Here is a 21,642-nt window from a genome sequence, read left to right as displayed (position 1 = left end):
ACAATCTCATGGAGGTATTTCTAGCTAATTGTCATGGAGCTTCTGTTCTTAAAAGTTTAGAAATGTTTCCACTGTAGACACGTGAAAGGTGTGCCTAGGTGTGCCAAGACTCTGCTTGGGTTGTTATTGTTGGATGTCCTCATTAGTAGTTTCTCCAAAGGTGGCTTCTCCTTTCTGTCTCATTTCCCTTCCCATCATGTTACCTGTTAGCACCACAGACTAATAGGATATTAGAGTTACAGGGACCTAAGAGAAACTCGAAGCAAACCCTCATTTATCTGTAAGAAAGCTGAGGATCACAGAGGTTAAGTGACTTGCCGCTGGTCTCTCAGTAAGTGACGGCGGCAGGGCTGGAATCCAGTACTCTTGACTCTCAGTTCAGGACTTCGTTTATCACATTTCCTCTGTGCTTTCTTCAATCTTTGTCTACTCATCATCCTTCTATCCCTTCATCCTCTTTCTGGGATGTTTTCCTCCTGTCTTTAGTTAGCAGGTATATATTTTTAGTGTTTCTCTAGGGCGTTGAAGACTGGATCATGATTAATAAGAAAGGACTTAATTAAGAAAAAGGAGGAATGGACCAGAGAAGGAAAATTCAAGAGAAGCCAACCAGCACGAATCCAATTGAATACGTGAATGGGATTGGGAGGCAATCCGTGAGAATGGATTATGAGAATGGGAGGCAGTGGTTCAGAACAATGGCTAATATTTCCTTCTCCCAAAATGTTGCTTGAGAATGCTATGAAATGGTAGTAGTTAACAGGCAATGAGCTTCTACCCAGCACAAGGATCACATCTCAGTAGATGGGAGAATGGATGCTCCAGCCTGTACTTATCTTAGTGTTTTCTGGACTCTTCAGTGGTCCTGAGAGAGTAAACCATCCAGACCCTAACCTTAAGAGAGATGCTCTTGAGAATAGTCAAGTAGGGATGGAGAAGTAAACTCAGTAAAAAGATCCCTTTCTTTTAGAAGCCTCCTTTTCAAGCCAGGAAGCCAAGGGAGTTTTATTTGATTGCTCTGTGATAGATTCCTAAGCTTTTCAGGAATCCAGAGAGGTTTTTGGTCCTGGCTCTGGAAAAATCTTATTCCATCTGTGATTTCAGTATCTACATCTATAAAATGAGTGTGCTGGATTAGCTAACGGAACTCTAAGGCACCTTTCATTTCTTACCGAGGTGCCCCTGGGATTCTAGTTTCCTCGTTTGTTATCTCACGTGAGTTGAGGGCACCTTTAGCTGTCACTGCCTTCACCATGGAAGGCAGTATTCTTCTCCCTGACTGCACGTGAAAATCAGCCTGAGTCCTTCTGGATATTCTGATACCCAGACAGTAACTGAAATGAATTAAATTAGAATTTCTAAAGATGGGATACCTGTATCTTTAATTTTTAAAAGCCTCCCAGGTGATTCTGCTGTGTAGACAGGCTGAGATCCACTGATAATCTAGAAGAAGAGGAGAGCCTTTACCTGATTTGTTTCTTTGAAATATGCTTTTAATCACGTGTCTTGGTTGCTTCCTCTCCATTATCTTATAGCCACAGTGATATAGCGGCGGGGCCTCCCAGAATTCAACCTGAGAGAATGGGGTGATTGATTCTTCTGTTTCATGGTGTTGGCAGACGGTTCACCTGTGGCTGCTTCTTGCACACATCTGGCTGCACAGGTCCCCAGCCTTCTGTGCTAAGGGTGATGCTTCAGGCTTCCAGAAGGCAGGTCTACTAGGGGAGCATCTCGAGTCTAAGGAGCAGAGTGAGTCTTGCTGACCCAGGAGGCCCTTGAGCAAGTGACTGAAGATTCATTGGCTTTCTTTCTTCCTGTTTCTTAACTCCTTGTGTGTAGGAGGGTTGTCCAGCTCAACTGCTGTCAAATTTAGGCGTCTCTAGTATCCTTGATGGTCTCCTAGGGACATGGAGCTTGCAGTGAGTGGTGTGTGGAACTGGCTAGTCACAGCTTGTGGGTTTCAATTGTGTGTGTCTCTTCCCAACTCCGTGTGCATGGGTGTCAGGTTGGTAGCTTGAGATTGCCATGGAGACAGGTTTACACTCCAGAAATTGACACTTGCTACACACCAGGGCTTTTCTCCCTTTAGGGAGGATGGTTTTTAAACATTTATTCATGCAGCACTTAGTTTACTACTTAACAAAATGGTTCATTTGCTTGTGGGACTTCTCTGAGTTGCCTCAGATCTGCCTTTGGGTGGCCGCTCCACCCAGTGGTCTCAGCCTTGCCCTTTGGAAGAACTTAGACAATTTCAGCGTCCCCTCTGACAAGCTAGCCCTTCAGATATTTGATAAGAACTATGATGTCTCTCTCCAGTCTTCCTTTTGTAAGCTGAGAATCCTTAGTGCTGTCAGCATTTTCTCATGTGGTTTGGAGGCTCATAGGTATCTTTGAATGTTGGGGTGCAGTAGCAGGGTTTTTAAAAAAAAACAACAAAAACTTCTGCCAGAGATGATCTGTGGACTTTTTCACAGAAGGCTTTTCCTTTTCTTTCTGCATTCAGAGTACCAGCTGAGCCCCACAGAGTCAGTAGGGACGTGGAGTAGGCTACAGTCTTGGGTGTGGTTGCTGATGGCAGCCCACATTCTTTGCCTAAAACACATGTTGCTGCCAGAAAGGCGTGATGGGCTTGAATTCATCAGAGTGTCATCAAAACACAGATTCTGGTTTCTGAAACAGGTAATTTTCCCACCACTGTTTTGTTTTCCTTCCAGAGGCTTTTAATATTTCCCCTTTCTTTCTTCCCTTTTCTGTAGCATTCAATCATTTGTCTCCTGATCACCAAAACTCTGTGTCAAATGACAGCGTTTTGAGCCCAGGATTCAGCGTGACACACAAAAAGGGAATTTGTTAAGGTTTATCCAGCCGTCTGTTAGTGAGAGGAGAGAGAGAGGGAAGCCGGTGCTGGCTGAGTTTCTCAGAGTCACCACTTCCCATCCTTTTGGAACTGGGGCTCAGCTGAGACTGAGCACTGGTTAACCACATTGGCAATGATGTGAGCTTCCTTTCAGTCACTTTATACAGGGGGCAGGGACATGGGAGTGAGATGGGAGTTGTTTGGTCTAAAAGCAATGAAAAGTTCAACGCAGCTACACAGCCAACATTGCAGGGTTAGTGCTGGGGATCTTTTGTTTTGAGTAACTGAGTCCATTGACCTCCCTAAGAGAGCAGTGGGCCGTATGGGCAAACAGAAAGCCTTTTGGGGGGTTCTCTGCCTCTTTGCTATATTCTCAGCATTGCTTCCTTTGTCTTTCATTCATTAGAATTTCAGTCTTTAGGAGTAGGTGTAATGGCATTTCCATCTTCTTGACAGAGAAAGAGGGAAAGAGGTGTGTTCAGGACTGCCTGTCAGATGGTGAATTTGAACAGAGGCAGCTGTTGTCATGGTGATGATAGGTTGCATCCCACCACTATGGAAACCAAAGTTAAAAAACTGATGTTAAGGCTGGAAGTCACATGACACATTTTTGTTTTGTTTTGTTTTAAAAAAAGAGAAAGGGGTTTGGTTTTTCAATCTGATTTTTTTTTTTTTTAAGGCGAGTTGGGTGGTGAGAAAAATTCCAATACGGGAAGCGATGAGATAATGAAATGGGACAACGCGAAGTATGCAGAGCCTTCCACCTCATTTTCCTGCTTGTTAGCAGTGTGTTTCTGCTGTAATGGGGATGGGAAAGAGAGGACAGATCCAGAATGCATTTCCAGAATTGCAGTCAGAGTTGTGTACTGATTCTTCCATCACAGGAACTAACACTGGGGTTTAGCCCTCTTGCCCTTCAGTGGCTATGTGTCAGCCACCCCATCGATCACTTTGGGACGGAGACTGGAAACCTAAAAATGAGGACTGAGAAAAGAGAGGAGGGTGGAGTTGAGGGCGTGACTTGCCCCAGATATGAGAGTGGTTCATACATTGATAAATTCAGATGCTTAGCATTGTCTTTCAGGAAATTGAAAAATTTATCAGTAACCCCTCAGAACCCCAAAGAATGCATGTCTCTCTTTATTTCCTTTCCTGAATGAGACTTCTTTGGATGCTGTGTCCTGCTGGGTCAGCCACATAAGCAGGTTCAAAGAAGTCCAGGAGGAGCCCATCCGGGAGCATGTTAGCCTCTGGGCCGAGGCTCCCTTGGACCATGACTTACCTCCGAACCTGGCCTTTGACCTCTGAACCTGACCTCTAACCTCTGAACCTAGGTCGGGCAGAGCTGCGAAGGCTTGCTGAGAGTGTTAGAAAGCCCTCTTGGCTCACCATCTTTTTATCTCATAGTCACTCCTACTTTATCCCATGATCTGGAGAGAAGGTGAAACATCTTTCCAGGAAGGAGAGCTGGCCCCAGGCCTACTAGGGCTGGTTTGGATTTTCTTTTCAGTCTGGGAGGCATTGAAGAACTGTACATACAGCGTGTGTGGAAAGTCTGGGAGACAGCTATTCCTGTGAGAATACTGGCCTCTCAGGAGGGGCGCAGACAGAGTCTGTGGAGACGATGTAGTGGCCCTGTCCATGTCTGGTTTAGGCATGAGGTCCCGTCTCTGCCCTACTCCTGGTCCCTGCAGGGCAGATGTATCGTTCTCCATGGCCCAGGCAGGGGATATGATCTCACCAGCATTATCTCACTGCATTTCCATCAGGGTCTGTAGGAGCCAGAGCCGGACCTCTATGATGGTTCAACCCCTCCCGTTCTTAGCCCTGGCCTTGGGTGTGATGAATGTCCCCTCTAATCACTGGGAAAGATTGCATCAGAGCCATCAGCTTCATAAATCCTCCTCTGGGGATTGCTGTTTGGATGTGCTTTCCGTATTCCCAGGAGGTTCTGAGCCAAATGTCTTTGCTCTCTTCCCAGAGACCCATTACCATAATTTTCTTTTCAATCCTTTATTGCTGTGGGTCTCTTCAATGTCAGCCCCTGGCTGCAGCCAGCCAGCCCACTCCCGGAGGCTCTGACCACTCACAGATGCTTCCCCCAAAGCTTCAAGCCACAGCTGATCCTTAAAGATGGATTTAGTAGGAGAATGAAAATGACTGTGCATGTGTGTAGCACCTTACAGTTTTCAAAGGTTTCTTTTAAAAAATATTTATTTTATATTGGAGTATAGTTGATGTACAATGTTGTGTTCATTTCAGGTGTTTAGTAAAGTGATTCAGTTATGCATATACATGTAGCTGTTCTTTTTCAGATTCTTTTCCATTATAGGTCATTACAGAGTACTGAGCAGAGTTTGCTATGCTATGTATATACAGTAGGCCCTTGTCGATCATCTATTTATACAAAGTAGTGTGTGCATATTCACGTGTCATCTTAGACTTTGATCCTTATGTTGTCCTTGTTTGGCTCTGGAGGAATGGGTGATGGTGGTTTTCCCTGATTTGAGTACCATGCTGGGGTGACTTTTGCATGGAGAACAATGGCTCTGGTTTCCATTGCCAAGCTATGTGTTCTTCATTGCATTCCAGGTCATGAGGGAGGTTCTGATTCTTCTCATATTGAAAAGGCAGCCTGAAGGTCTTGGATAGCTAGATTTCACTATGATTCATTTTTAAACTATCCCTTTGGTGTTGAAGAAATCACAGACTTGGCAGCACCCCCTGCTCCAAGACTGTCTTTGAGTCAACATTCCACTTGTTAGAATATGGCTATGCAGCTGAGGGAGGAGTGGAAGATCGTGCACAATGATGCCCAGGCCGCCTTCTGACTTGCTTCCATCTCTTAGAATTGGGCATCCCCAAATAGGAGTCGGGGATGGACAGGAGGAAAGGAGACAGACTTGCCCTTAGGGAGCGTGCTCTGGTCCTGGGATGAGGGATGAAGATGGGTCCTGAGGCCTGCTATCCTGAGACTGTGCTATTCCGGACTCCCCCAGGAGTTTACAGGAATGGCTTAGGCACCCACAGGCTGCCCCCCACAAAAGCACATTCTCTACCAGCCCTGGGGTTGGAATGAGAACACAGCATTCCATCTGCCTGCCTGTCCCTGGTGGGCCCTCGGCCCCTCTGAGCTCATTCAGTCTCTCGGAGTTCCAGCCTCACAGCTCTGAGATGATGCTGCTGAGAGCAGAAGGGACCTAGGACCAGCATCCAGGTGGTGTAGAGATGCTTATCTCTGGGGGCACCCAGGTTTGCTGTGTGGGCCCCAAGTCCTGCTCAGTCCTGTACCTGCACATCAGTCCCTGAGGGGCATTGATGGGGAAGCCCTGCTGGGTGGGTAGAGGGAAGAAGCTCCCAGGCCGGGCCCCCACGGCTCTGTGGACAGGCAGAGCCAGCGCCACCGTGGTAGCCAGCGGCTCGCCAGGAGGGCCGCCCTCCCTGTCCCCTGCCCTGGCTCTCTGGGCTTCAGGACAGGAGATGAACAAATAGAAGGTGTGCGGGCCAAGCCGTGCTGCTTGAATTAGCTGTGTTGCTAAGGAAACAAGTCAACCATTCGAAGGAAGGAGCATTGGGTAACGGAGATAAATCAATAAGGAAACCTATTTTTATCATTTCCCTAATGATTGTCTTGAAGCTGTGAGACGGGGAAGGGAGAGTTGGAGTGACACGGGTCCTCATTAATGGGCTCAGAGGGAGAAAGGAGTGAAGGGGTGTTCGGGGAGCTTGCCAAGAAAGTTTATAAAATGAGGCCCCTAGCAAGCAGATAGCGAGACAGATGCAGAGGAGACAGCTTTGCAGGTTTCAAAGAATTTCCATGGCCATTTCCTCATTTGGTCCAGTCTCTTTGTTCTCCTGCATTTGATCCTCAGAAATCTTGAGCTAATAATTTCTATGACCCTCAGGTTGGTATGGGTTTTTATGTTGGTTTTTTTACTTGTTTGTTTCAGAATAAATCTAGCTTTAATTGATTTCACAACTGTATATGAATACATGCTCATTATAACACAATGCATTAAGGAGCAAAGAAGAAATCCTACTACCCCAACAAAACTCATTATCCTTCTAACAAGACAGATTTTTTTCCTTTGCTCTTAGAAAATCTTTTTTTTTTCATTAAAGGGATCTTCTATGCATGCTGGTTTTTTTTTTTTTTTTTTGAAGAGCCAATATGTGTACATCACTTGGCCAACAAAGGTCCATATAGTCAAAGCTATGGTTTTTCCAGTAGTCATGTACAGATGTGAGAGTTGGACTGTAAAGAAGGCTGAGCACTGAAGAATTGATGCTTTCACACTGAGGTGCTAGAGAAAACTCTTGAAAGTCCCTTTGACAGCAAAGAGATCAAACCAGTCAACCTGAAAGGAAATCAACCCTGAATACTCATTGGAAAGACTGATGCTGAATCTCCAATACTTTGGCCACCTGATGTGAAGAGCCGACTCATTGAAAAATACCCTGATGCTGGGGAAGATTGAAGGCAAGAGGAGAAGGGAATGACAGAGAATAAGGTGGTTAGATGGCATCATTGACTCAAGGGACAAGAGTTTGAGCAAACTCTGGGAGATGGTAAAGGACAGGGAAGCCTGGTGTGCTGCAGTCCGTGGGATCACAAGGAGTCAGACATGACTTAGTGACTGAACAACAAATATGTGTACATAGCATACAACATACCACATTCAAATGGGTGTACTATATAGAGAACGTATGGGTAGCTCTTGTAAGGACAACTTTGGCTCCGGTTTTCCTATGCTGTTCACTTGTCAGTTGACTGATTAATTTATTAATTAGTTAAAATCCAGTTACAGGGTGCCCACTGCATGCTGGACACTGGGGTGCAGAAATGCCTGAGTTAGGCAGAGCCCTTGCCTGCAGGCTCCCTCACTGCCCCGTCAGCCCCATTTGATCAAGATCTCTGGCCACCAGCAGTCTGGACACCAGGAAGAGCAAGTGTTCTGCAATCTGCATTTGGTGTCAGGCCCAGACTGTAATGGACTCACTGAGTTCCTGGGCAGGAGGCATCAGGGTCCTGGACGGACCTCTGTTCTGTTTCACGATGGGCGTTGCTCTTTGAGGCCTGGGCAACATGGAGTTGCCTTTGACCTTTCTGAGCACATCTTTGTCTAGCCTGTGAGGTGCATCCTTGTGCCCTGTGGGCCCTTCCTTGCAGCCCAGGCTCTTCCCCTGGGAGATACATCAGAGCCCTTGCTAAGGCCTGAAATTCTGTTTCAGGAAGACCGGGAGCAGTGCCCCTGAGTTAGCTCCTGGAGGTGGGGGTCCAAGCCAGCGAGAGTGACTATAGCCTGGTCATTATCATGGCTCCTCAGCGGAGCTGCTGCTCACAGTCAGGGACGCCTCCCTTTCATTTAGCCTGCGCTTGACACTGAGTGAGCTTCTCCTCTGTGTCTGGAGCTCTGCTGAGACGTGAACAAACTCTGCCCCTGCTTTCCAGGTAGAGTTTCTTTGGGGAGATCAATGTGATGATGAAATTGCACCCTGCAGAGAACCGGGGGGCACAGGGAGAAGACTTTACAGGCCAGGTGATATTTCACCTTGATCTTGATATATGACCAAGAGAAGAGGAGAAAGGCCATTGCAGGAGGAAGTGAAAGCACTGAGATGTAAGGGCCCATTCTTTGTACTTTGTTCAGAAAGAGAGGCAGACGGGAGGTTGAAGGGAAGAGCTCCAAGGGGGAGTGGCTGGGGCCTGGGTAGGATTGGCTGATCTCTCCTGTTCTCCTCTCCTAAGATTTCCCTGGCCCCCTTCTTTCTTTTACCTAGTCCACAGATAAACTGAATTCCCATAGTTTCACCTTTACTTTTGCACCATAATTTCACCCCAGATTCTTCAGTGCTCCAAACATGAATTCATCCTGAGGTCAAGGTGCTCTACAAGGCCTAAAGGAACATCCCTCTCAAGGATGTGTGTACTTGACATTTTCAAAATTTTAAGCCAAAGGATCACTGCTCTGAGTGGACCCTTAGACATCAGACTACAGGCAGAGGGTTTGGGTCGGGAGGATGTGGAAAGAGTGTCTTCTTGGAACCTGTGAATTACCAAACTCTCACTTTTAGATTCTAGCCTCCTAGGCCTTGGGTGGTGCTATTTATTGAGCCCTTATGAATTCTCAGCCATCCAGATACCTGGCCAGTCACAGGACATCTGGCTTGTCAGCCTCTCTCCTGCTGTGAGCGTCCTGTATGGTGATGGCCACACCTTGCTGAGGAGGCTAGCCCTGTGTCTACAAGGCTGATCTGTCTGCACCTGGACATTCTGGGATAGGTGAGCTAACTGGTCCTAGCAGGGAGCTCTGTGCTTAGGTTCTCTGGCTGGGAGGATGCAGGTGTGAAGTGAGTGTGAGGATGGGTGGCAGAGGGGCTACGACAGCCCGCGTGGGCATTGCAGGGTGGAAAGCCTTGGAGATGCACAGATGCCAGGAGCGGCCTTGCCTGGAGGTCAGCAACTAAGAGCTCCTTTACTTTCAAGTCTGTGGTTATCTCTCTAGTGTGTTCAGGAGAAGAAGCCTGAACCCCCAGTAGACTGATGAGAACTCAAGACTTATCTGCAGCTTGAATGAGAATGTGTGCGTCTTTGGTGCTACTTCCCAGGTCACGTGCTGGGCTCCTTGGACCTGCTGAGCTTGCATGGTCCTTCCAGCCATGGTGAAGGGCTGGTCGAGCCCAAGACTTTCTGAACATTCTTGTTAGAAACAAGGACACAGCATAAGGTGAAAGGCGCATTAGTTTCGCTCCTTCCAGAGCCACTGTGCTCATATCCCTGACCCTTGGGGATTGGCAGTGAGCTCTGCCCTTTGTATTAGGGCTCCCCAGACGTGTTCCTAGGAACAGCATCCCCAAGAGAGATGCTCTGACAGAAGGGTTCTGTGATGAAGAAGTTTGGGAGTGCCGTGTACCGCTGCCAGTCCCCTTTGGGGGAGCGGGGCAGTTTGTGGACAGTAGTACTAAAGGCCCCAAGAATCCTGCTGGGAGGAAACCTGCTCACCTTGACCGAACCCAGACTTTCCCACATGCATTTGATTGCAAGTTCCCAGCACTAATATTCCGTGGCCTGCATTTTAGAAACATGCCCAAGTGTCCTCCACTTCTGTTGCTGTTTGTGGCTTGTTGTCATGTTCTTGGTTCTCTATCTTACACACATTCGCTGAGGGTGTTCTCAGGAAAGGGCATGGATTCCCAGACCAATTCTGCCCTGTTTCCATCTCCATTTTACCATTCGGATCTGGGAGATTATCAGCGCCTGAACCAAGCCCAGGACAGGCTATAGCCTATTCAGAGGGCGTATAGGACACTGAGTCCTGGTCGTTTTGGACTTGTTCAGAGCTCTGAGTTAAAGCCTGTGATGGGAAGGAGGAGAACTCCCTGCTGTGATCAGTGGTCCCTGGTGCGCCTGGATGAGTTGTGTGGGGGGATTTGTCACAAGAAAGGAGGCACGTTAAGTGAGATGAGCATCTCTGATGTGTGTTTGCTAGAGTGTTTGGCTCTCAGGGGCCTAGCTTGGTACCCAGAGAGACCGAAGCAGGAGGAATGGCGAGATGGCTAGTGGGCTTTCTCTTTCTATGCAGTGCAGTGAGGCTCTCCTCTGACTGAGTGGGTTTCAGTGAGCGCGGCGGGGTGTGGAGGCAGGAGGCTGGCTGTGAGGTTCTCCAAGCCCCATCCTGTTTTCAGATCTGGCTGTTTGACCCTGCAGGACAGCAGAGGCCGGCAGAACTGTCCTGAGGGTGTGAGTCCTGGGCGAATGTTGGGTGTGTGGGAAGGGAAGACAGCCAGCTGCTGGGGCTGTGACTCAGGGGCGGATGGGGGCAGGGAGGAGGTGCTGCTAAGTGAAAATGAAAAGTTCCAGAGGCTTGGATGGAAGCCAGCCATCTCACCCCCTGCAACCTACCATTCTAGCATCAGGACCAGAGCAACTGGTGGGCGAGTTGCATCCTGCATGGGCCCCCCTCCCCTCCGTCTGTCAGGGATGTGCAAGTGCCCTTTGACCATTGATGTTCACAGCCACATAATAACCTGGTGGGGATGGCGAGGCATCAGGGGACGTGTTTATGGTTTGTCCTCCTCCTGTGCCACCTAGGGAGGGTTCTGGGCCCTACATCCTGCACAGCCAGCCTGAATGGTGGCCGGCGTCGGGCGGGACAAGGTCCCTTCCCCTCCCTCCACTTCACCGCACTTACTACCTGTTGCTCCCCCCTGGATTCCAGACACTGCCAGATCACAGGTTGCTCAGCAAGACCAGCGGCAGCAGTTCATTCCTGTTTGTCACAACAGTGGTTATAGAATGAAATCCCAGTGCAGAATGACTCTGGAGCTGGTGATTCCCTCTCCTTTTTTCTAGAAGTTCCCCACTCCCGCCTCCCCCTGGTTTTACAGCACAACCTTTCTGTGGGAGCCAGGATGCTGGCACTGGAATCACAGTCCTGTTTTTCAGAAAGTCACAGGGAGCCCACTCACCTCTCTTCAGAAAAATGCAACAGAAAACAAAGCCTGAATTCATTATCCACTCATTTGTAGTTTGATTCCTAGAGGCCCTGACTTCAGTGCCCTGGATGCAGCCTCATGATATGCATCTCTGCTTCCTTTAGATGTAGAAGCTTAGGAGAAAATAAGATGGGACAAAACTAGTTTCTCTCGGACCTGTTAAATATTATCCTGAACTGGATATTAAAATAAAAGGGAGCTCATGGAGAGAATGGCTTCTTTTCTAAGGGCCCTTCTTCTATTCAGTTGAGCAGAGCTTCTAGAGAAGGCACTCCAGGTATGATTCCCAGAGACAGCCGTGGACAGCCGCAGCTGGATCCTTGCTGGATCAGTGGTTTGAAGACAGAAGAACATGGAGCCTGCAACAGCATCATTGTTTTTTCTTCTCTTTGTCCCACTTCCTTTTTCGGTCCTGGTTAATTCCCGGATATGTCACTGAATTCACTAAGAATCTGGCATGTCTGCCATATGCCTAGTACATTATTTACTGACTGAATTCTTCCTTTCCTTGAGAAGATGCCTTTTGTGTTCAGAGTCTGATCAGAAACGGTTCTAGTTCCATGTGCAAAGGACCAGCCACTGTTCTGCCTGCCTGTCTGCTCCTGTTAATCATGCTGACTGCACAGACACAATGTGGGTTGATAAAGTTTGTGTGTGGATGTACACAGCCCTCTTGGAGGCTGTCCTCTCTTTGGTGATTCTGTTTCTTAACTCCTCCTTTCCCACGCCGTTTGAGTACATGATCTTGGCCACCATCATTGCCAATTGCATCGTCTTGGCCCTGGAGCAACATCTTCCTGAGGACGACAAGACCCCAATGTCCCGCAGACTGGTAGGTGCCTCCCTCCTCATCTTTCTTTCCCCCTGTTCCTCTTCTTCCCTGATTTCCCCTCCTTTGCTTCATCACCTGGCCCCCTCCTCTCTTTTCCTACTCTACACTTCTATGAGTTTGTTCTCTGCTGAGCAACAGGTTGGTGACAAGTCCCACTGGGGTTCATAAAGAGGACTGACCTTTTAAATTCCTGCTCCCAGGATGTTCTGTGTCTCCAGGGCATGGCAGCCAGGCAAGAAGAAAGGAGAGGCCCAGGGTCTGCTTCCGTCTATCTTCTTCCTGGGGGACTTTGAGAATGAGAGGAAAAAGGGAGAGTAAAGGAGAGAGGGTGAAGGATGCTCAAAGCCTCTGTGCCTTCATGGTTCTGAACTTCCTAAATGTTTGTCCATATTCTCTGTATAGAAATTATCCGTGTGTCTAAAGTACTGCCCCTAAAGAGAACAAACAAAATGCTTAAAATCCAAACAAATGGGTAAGTGGCCCCAGTCTGATTACCCATGGATGAGAAAGGACTCTTAAGCTTCCAGCATTAAGTGATGACCAGCAGTGGGAATGCCAGCCCCCTCAAGGCAAAGCTAGCACCATCAGTGTTCGCCTTGGGAAGACGGCTGGTCCTGGGTGTGAGCCCCACATCCACCCACTTCTGCAGCTGGCTTTCCTTGCTCCTGTGTACTCTGTGCGTCCTGTAGCACCCTCACTTCCCACCTGTACACGGGGCTGGCTCAGCACAGGCATCCTGGTGTCCTGTAGGAGAGAGGAAAAGTCAGAGCAGAGGGGTAGCTAGGCAGGGAGTGCCTTGGTTGAAGCAGTCCTCCTCTTACCAGCACCTCTGTTCTTCATCCCGCAGGAGAAGACAGAACCCTATTTCATTGGGATCTTTTGCTTCGAAGCTGGGATCAAAATCGTGGCCCTGGGGTTCATCTTCCATAAGGGCTCGTACCTCCGCAATGGTTGGAATGTCATGGACTTCATCGTGGTCCTCAGCGGGTGAGTCCTCTTCCCGTTTCTTCTTTGTACGTGGAGGTGCCTGTGGGGTTGTGAAGTGGCTGGTGCAAGGAGCCTGGGAGTGGGGGAGACAATTCTATGGAGGAGAGGAGGAGGAAGACGTTCAAGGATAAGATTCCCATGGTACTGAGCCGTGGCTGAGCCAGCTGCAGGCGTGCGGGTGTTCTGGAGATGCACATGGCATTAGACAGAGGCTGTGGGCCCACGGTCTGGCTGCTGCTGCTTCTGGTTCCCCATTCCATGCTCGGCTAGCACTGAACACACGTTTCCATATGAGTTTTTTCACCAAGGCAAGTGGCTTGCCTTGGCATGAGGGACAACCCCATAATGGGCCAAAGGATGCTATCAGGTGCAGTTTTCTTTAGGAGGTTGGGAAAGACTCTTTTAAGTATACTCTCTGAAATGATAGTTGGGACTCGTGTCTTGACAACAGAGGATTTTTTTTTAATGATTTGCAGATTTATTTATTTATAGATTTATGCATATTTATAATATGAGAAGCTGTAAAACTGAATCATGTGAAAAATGTTCGATAACACATCCCTTTGGAAATTGACACAGTAACACTACATTGTGTCACAGGTGGTGTATGTGAGGGCAGTACTTTTATTTAAATATTTGCTAATTCTCCTTTTGAAAATGAATATAGTGCACCTCTACTGGGGCGAGTCCAGTGCTGTTGTCAGCATGTGCGATGGGCCTTGGGACTGGTGATGGTGTGAGCATGCCTCCTCAGGCTTTTGTGGCTTCTCGTGTGTCTCTGTATCAGGCTGCTCTTGGTACCTGCAGGCGAGGGGGCAGTCCGTGGGTCCTCTGTGGGGGTGGCAGCAAAGGGTGTAGCATGGAAAGTTGTTTACCCGCTGCCCACAAGTTGAAACCTGTGAGGACAAGTGAAGAGCTGGGTGGAAAAGTGAGGAGCGGGGAGAGATGAGCTACCATTACTATTGACCAAAGGTGGAGGGGAGCAAAGAAGACCTTTTTCTTTTTTCTTTTTCAGAGGAGTTGGGGCAGGTAAAATCTGACAAGAGTGAGAGTTTAGAAACACTTTCATCTTTTCATTGTCTTGTGCAACAGACATAATTGTCATACGTTTTAACCTTCATGTCAACTATGATTAAGTGAAAGGGGAAAAGTTGAAGGTGTAATAGACTGCTGCTGCTAAGTCACTTCAGTCGTGTCCGACTCTGTGCGACCCCATAGACGGCAGCCCACCAGACTCCGCTGTCCTTGGGATTCTCTAGGCAAGAACACTGGAGTGGGTTGCCATTTCCTTCTCCAATGCATGAAAGTGAAAAGTGAAAGTGAAGTCTCTCAGTCATGTCTAACTCTTCGCGGCCCCATGGACTGCAGCCTACCAGGCTCCTCTGTCCATGGGGTTCTCCAGGCAAGAGTACTGGAGTGGGGTGCCATTGCCTTCTCCGGTAATAGACTAGAATGTATAAATAGAAACTAGTGAGCATTGAACCCCTTAGTATAGGGAACAGATAAGTAGTAGAGATGACTCTTTATGTTTGAAAACATCTGTTGTCTTACAAAAGGATCTTCTGAAGGTTATTTTTCTAAAAGAAAATGCTGCTACTGCATTTAAAGTGTGATTTAGTGTGTAAAGATACAGCTTCTGCGTAGTGTTTCAGAAGTACATGGTATAGACTGTAGTACACCTGGGTGATGTCTTGTGGGTTTTATCCCCACTTAATTAAACTGTGACTGACAAATGAAATTTGTCTATATTTAAGGTATACAATGTGATGATTTGATACATTATAAAATAATTACAGCAATCAAACTGATTAACATATCCATCACCTCACATAGTTACTCTTTTATTTTTGGTGGTTAGAACACTTGAAAACTACACTTTAAGCAAATTTCAGGTATGTTGTACTTTATTATTTATGATAATATAGTAATAATATAATAATATATGCATTATTATTTACCATGGGGAATACTAGGTCTCCAGAATGTATATACATCTGTAGCTGAAAGTTTTTACCCTTTGATCAATAACTTCCCCTTTCCCCTACCCCTAGTCCCTCATAACCACCATTCCTTCCACTGTTACAATGACTTCCACTTCTAAAAAATTAGTATAATTAATATAACTGAGATCGTGCAGCATTTGTCTTTATTTTTCATAGTGTCTTTTAGGTTCATCCATGTTGTTGCAAATAGCAAGATTTCCTTTTTAAAGACTGAATAATATTCTTATGTGTGTGTGCGTGCACGTATATCTGTATCACAGTTTCTTTATCCATTCATTCACTGATGGAAATTTATGTTGTGTCCATATCTGGCTATTGTGAATAAACTGCAATGCACATGGAACTGTAGACATCACTTTGAAGATAATGATTTCATTTTCTTTGGACATGAAATGTCCATTTCATTTTCTTTGGACACAATAACCAGAAATGAAATTACTGGATTATATGGTAACTCTATTTTTAACTCTTCTGAGGAATTTCCATGCTATTTTCTACAGTAACTGTGCCAATTTACATTTCCACCAACAATGCATGAGAGTTCTTTTTTCTCCACATCTTCACCAACAATTGTTGTCTTTTGACTTTTTGCTAATATTAATAGCTTGGGAATATTTTAAATGTCCCTAAAAGAATATATACTATATAAACAGTCCCCAACTTATGATGGTTTACCTTACAATTTTTTTTAGTTTCCGATGATGCAAAAGCAATACTGTTCCAGTAGCAATTGAACTTTGAATTTTGATGTTTTCCATAGGCAGTATGGTACTGTCTTGTGATGCTGGGCAGTGGCAGATACAGCTCCCAGTCAGCCCTGAGATCATGAGGGTTATCATTGTGTTTTTTACTTTCAGTATAGCATTCAATAAATTACATGAGATATTCAACACTTAATTAAAAAATTAGCTTTGTGTTGTGTGAGTTTACCTAACTGTATTCTAATGGAAGTGTTCTAAGAACATGTAAGGTAACTAGGCTCAGCTATGCTGTTATTAGGTTCAGTCAGTCAGTCAGTTCAGTCACTCAGTTGTGTCCGACTCTTTTTGACCTCACGGACTGCAGCACACCAGGCCTCCCTGTCCATCACCAACTCCTGGAGCTTGTTCAAACTCATGTCCATTGAGTCAGTGATGCCATCCAACAATCTCATTCTCTGTCATCCCCTTCTCCTCCTGCCTTCAATCTTTCTCAGCATCAGGGTCTTCTCCAGAGAGTCAGTTCTTCACGTCAGGTGGCCAAAGTATTGGAGGTTCAACTTCAGCATCAGTCCTTCCAATAAATATTCAGGACTGATTTCCTTTGGGATTGACTTGTTTGATCTCCTTGGAGTCCAAGGGACTCTCAAGAGTCTTCTTCAACACCACAATTCAAAAGCATCAATTCTTTGGTTCTCAGCTTTTTTTATAGTCCAACTCTCACATCCATACATGACTACTGGAAAAACCATAGCTTTGACTAAATGGACCTTTGTTGGCAAAGTAATGTCTCTGCTTTATAATATGCTATCTAGGTTGGTCATAGCTTTTCTTCCAAGGAACAAGCATCTTTTAATTTCATGCTGCAGTCACCATCTGCAGTGATTTTGGAGCTCTGGAAAATAAAGTCTGTCACTGTCTCCACTGTTCATTAGGTTAGGTGTATTAAATGTGTTTTCAGCTTATTGTTGTTTTCAGCTTATGGCGGGTTTATTGGGGTGTAACCTCATCCGTAAGTCATGGAAGATCTATACAGTAAAAGGCCTTAAATGAGTCTGAATCATTTTAGAAATATGATCTGTTTAAAAGAAGACTACTGTAATGTGTGGGTTAAATGTTAAAATTATGTGAATTCTTAGTCTCACTAAGTCTTATATGTGTCAGAGGCCATTTGAAATTTCCTGTCTAGTCCTTTTGTTTTCATTTCAAACTATTCTATGTTCAATAAGGAAAATTTGGAAAATACTGAAAAAAAGAAAAAAAGTCACTAAGAAAAATTCCTGATTATTTTGTGGTGTTTCCTTCCGGCCTTTTTAATGCTTAGCAAGCTCTCTTTTCAATGCTTGTAATTCTGCTGCGTTTTCTCAGTATATTATGGGCATAGTACATGTTACTCCATATTTTGGTAAAAAGCAGTAAAGACTGCTCAGCAGTTTATGAAGTAGATGTACTCAGCTTATGTGTCCGTTTTTGCAATTATCTGAGACCTAGGTTGCTTTCTGGGTTTGGCTGTTATGAATAATTATTAAAGATGCTCCAGTGTACATCTTTCGGGTGTCACATTTTAAGAGGCGTTGTGACAGGTTGAAGTTCTTCTAGAGGAGAATCTGCCTTACTGGGGTGGGGCCTAAGATGTGTGGGGGAAGATGGAGGAACTGGCATTGAAGGACAAAAGAAGCTGGTGGGAGCCACAAACTTGGCCTTCAAATGAGCGTTGGCACGTGATTGAAGGGGCAGATTTGTAGAGGTCAACAGAATCCTTCATCAGTGTAACCAGCAAGGCCCTCTGTGTCCCCTTGTGTGGGGTGCACACGAGTGGGCATGGGTGCTGAGCCCTTGGCCAAGCCACTTGTCCTCTCTGCTTTCTCTCCCACCAGCCCTGGTATCTGCCATTCTTAGCAGCTCCTCAAACTTTGCTGAAAGGCCACTGCCATCCGTCTGAACCAATAGGACTTTGCCCCTGTTCTTCCTGAACCTACTCTTTCTTTCTTTCTTTCTGGGGAAGGGGCGTGGCACTCTTGAGATCCAAGCTCAGAGTTGTGATTCTATCCCATGGGAATGGATAATCAAAATTTGTCTTCCGTTTGGACAGTGTTTTCATCTGCCATGTCACATTGCTTCTAAAATGCATTTTTCTCCTGCTGGTGGTGCATGTCTAAAATATGCAGCCTGCATCTTACAATAATGGCATGATATAATTTAATTGACAGCATTCATCTCTCTTGGTGGTGAGTAAAACCACGGGGCACCTACAACTCTTGGGGTCTTAGCTATAGTGAATATGTTGTCATACAAGCCCAGGGAAGCAGGTAGATCAGATTTGAGATCGGAGTCATCCAGTAGTCAGAGGGGGTAAGTGCTCAGCCCAAGACCGCCGGCAGCTTGACAGCAGATCCAGAGTTGGGACGTGTCCTTTGACCCAGGGCTGGTGTGCCGCCCCTGCTGGTGCAGCCCCCTCTCCAGGCCTCCTGACGCCCATCCCATGAGCAGCCCATGCTGGCCACTCTGACTTCTCATCTCAGCTCCAGGTATCCCCTCCATCTGCCTGCTGCGCAGAGGGGGAGGGACACCGCTGGAGCGGGACATCGCCTCGGGCTGAGGCTGTCCAGCTTCTCAGCCCTCAGAGTGTGCGGGGAGGTAGGGAGGGAGCTGAGGTGCCAGACCGCTGACTCAACCAAGGACCTGCCATTGATGTCCTTTGTTCAGAGACAGGGGCTTGGGGGGCCTGGGCCACTGCCTTCTGCCTGAACGCCAGACCTGCTAACCTTCAGAATTCTTAGGTCTGTAAGCTGAGGCAGTTCATGGTTCAGAGTTAATTTATGTACATTATTCATAGAACCCTCATAATCCCCCAAATGGGATCTTGTTATCCCCATTTTATAGATGAAGCAACCAAGGTTCAGAGAGGGTATGTGATATACTGTAGGTGCTAGAGCCGGACTTGAGCCCACATTTTCTGGCTCCAAGTTCCTTCTTCAACAGTCATTTCCCCGCGCTGTCAGTGACCTCACCACCTCACAGGCTCCGCAGCTCTCTGCTTGTGTGTTTCTTCGGTCCCCTTGAAGCCATGTGGGGTGGGCTCCGGGAGCAGTATAATCAGGTGGGTGTCCCGGAGCCAGAGCTGAAGCTTTACATGTGACTTGAAGAGGACTAGAGCCCCGTGTGTCCATCCTAAGACGTCCGTCCATGGGTTTGGAATACATCCAGCTCCCTGCTCTGTGGTTAAGAAGGCACGTTACTTAACTCTCATGGTTTCATGTGTAAAAACTGAGCTAGAAGTTCCACCTTGTTTCATAAATTGGCTTGTTCATCCATCCATCCATTTATTCAACAAACTGTATGTTGTTGAACACTCAAATTCTGGAACTGAGAAACACCAAGGTTAATGTATTCTCTTTTCTTCTAAAAGACAGTGTATTTGCCATTCTTTTAACAAATTATGGTGGCTCAGATGGTAAAGAATCTGCCTGTAATGCAGGAGACCCGGCTTTAATCCCTGGGTCAGGGAGATTTCTTGGAAAAGGGAATGGCTATCCCCTCTAGTATTCTTGCCTAGAGAATTCCATGGACAGAGGAGCCTGGTGGGCTTATAGTCCATGATGTCACAAAGAGTTGGACATGACTGAGTGAGTAATACTTTTACTTCGCTTTCATTTTCTTAACAAATTATTTCCTTACATAACTTGGGATCTCTCTTATATTAGTAACAATTCAAGAGATGCTATTTCTAAATATTTGTTAGGCCACCTGGATAATTCTAAATTATTTGAAGTCATTATTACATATTAGCCTTAAAAACAGGTCACCAAAAAAAAAAAAAAAAAAAAAAAAAACAGGTCACAGCCCGTAGAATAGATGGGTAATGATAGGGGAGGATTAGAACTCAGAGGCACTCCTAATCCATGGGTAGGAATAGGAAAGTGAGGGCCAGGATTGTGTCTTTGAACCCTGTTCATGTCTGTGCATGATTAGAGTAGGTACTTAATAAATGCTAGTAGAATGGAATCACTTGGTCCATGCCAGATTCTCTTGTCACCGATTGGATGTGAAGGAGGGTGCTGGGGGCACCCTGAAACTGTCAGTCAGAGAGGGTCACCTATTCCAAGTCCTTTCCTTGGTCTGTCCAAGCCAAGCCTTACCTGCAGCTCTCGCAGGTAGCTATGACCCAGCCCAGCTGCTCGAGTCCAGATCACTCCGTTAGAGAAATGGGAGCTGGGAACTGAGTCTCTAGGTGAGTAAGAGATATTGGACTTCCTGTTGTTTGGCCTGTTTACTGGACTCTCACGCTTAGCTTTTGGGATTGCTTCCTGAGTGATGAGTGCAAGGGATGGGGTCAGAGCTGAATACTGATGACCCAACTTCCTAGAGGTGCTATGGGCAGGTGGAGGGATATGGAGAGAAGGGCACTATTGCCTCACACCGCATTTTTCATGTAATGAAAGCTGTTATCTATTGAGCCGTATTGCAAAAATGACATTTATATCTATATCTTTATTGCTCAGAACATACTTTACAATCAGTTTTGCTAGCTTTTCTGTGGGAGATGACCTCTATTGGCTAGTCTGTTAGCTGCAAATATGTGAGTACTAACTCTGAAGAGTGGGCAGGTGTATCTGAGCCTCCTTCCTCCACCAAGACCATCATTCCAGGGCCCAGGTGACCACCTGTCCCCACCCCTCTGTCTTCCTTCAAGTCCTTCAGGAGATATTGCTGAGGACCCACGATGTGCCAGGCACTGTGCTGCATGTGGGTGGTGCAGGGCTGAGTGTCCCCAGCAGGGGGCCAGGTGTCATGAAAACCCAGAGGAAGGGCACCAGTCTAGCTCTGGGAACTGGGGAAGACTTCCTGGAGGAAGTAACATTGAAATTGGGATGTGAGGGCAGGCCGATAGGACTTAGACAAGGAAAAGTGGAAGTGCTTTTCTGGGTAAGAGAATTTTCATACAAATCCTTGAAGCTGAGAGAGAGCACACAGGATGCTTCCGGGGATTTGGCCAGGGGAATACTGAGCAATGCTCCCAGAGAGGGCAGCAGGGGCCAGTTGGGGCCACGTGGGAGGAGCTCCTAGTGGAGCCAGAGGCAGAGGGACCCACCGAAGGCTTTGAGCAGGGACTGGTTTGAGCAGTGATTGGTTCTAACCCTGTGCTCGATGCCGTGCAGGTCTTTTTCATCCTGAAATTCACTTTGAGTAAAGAGTATGGAAAAGAGAGAGGGGAACCATTGCCATACCCTGAGCTGCAGTTTGGGAGGAAGGATGAAGGGTAAAGGGAACAGGGAGGAGAAGAGCCTGAGGGACGCCGCAGAAGGGCTGGGAGCTGCCATTGGAGGTCCCCAGCTTCTCACCATGGCACAAGCAGAGTGGTTCAGCCTGGAGCCTGTTGGTAGGAGGACGCTATCTGGAGCTAAATATACATCGATAGGTATTTTTAGAGGGTTTCTGTAAGGAGGCCGCCCTAATACACGCATTCCCGAGCAGTTAAAGATCGAGGAAAGCACAGTTTTCCTTCCCCAGCACCGTCTCCCCAGTGCTGAGAATCTGGGGGAGGTGTTGATAACGCAGTCTCGGGGCCCCCAGCCCAATTTAAATCTCTGTGGTACTAGAATGATAGCACTTGGGATTTATATAGCATCTCCGTGCCAGTGAGCCTGGCGAGCTTTTACAGACCTGTCTTGTACTCGTTCTCTCCACTCTAAGTGGGTGAAGCAAGTGGGGGGTGGGGAGCAGGGAAGGGCTGGGTACAGGGAGGAGTCATTGGAGCTTGTTGTTTCA

At 46.7% G+C, this 21,642-nt stretch overlaps 1 protein-coding gene across 3 annotated transcripts in view; it reads left to right on the top strand.

Moving 5' to 3' along the window:
• Positions 1–21,642, top strand: part of CACNA1E (calcium voltage-gated channel subunit alpha1 E) — a 406,234-nt gene that overhangs the window by 94,261 nt on the left and 290,331 nt on the right. For all 3 annotated transcript variants that reach the window (XM_043485827.1, XM_043485828.1, XM_043485826.1), the window contains exons 3-4: positions 12,080–12,185; positions 13,033–13,172. In XM_043485827.1, the coding sequence (XP_043341762.1) occupies positions 12,080–12,185; positions 13,033–13,172 (246 nt within the window). The remainder of the gene's footprint in view (positions 1–12,079; positions 12,186–13,032; positions 13,173–21,642) is intronic.

This window comes from Cervus canadensis, chromosome 13, assembly GCF_019320065.1.
Source record: "Cervus canadensis isolate Bull #8, Minnesota chromosome 13, ASM1932006v1, whole genome shotgun sequence".
Lineage (NCBI taxonomy): Eukaryota > Metazoa > Chordata > Mammalia > Artiodactyla > Cervidae > Cervus > Cervus canadensis.
The sequence above is the reverse complement of the archived record's forward strand: the minus strand, read 5'-3'. Positions and strand labels throughout refer to the sequence as shown.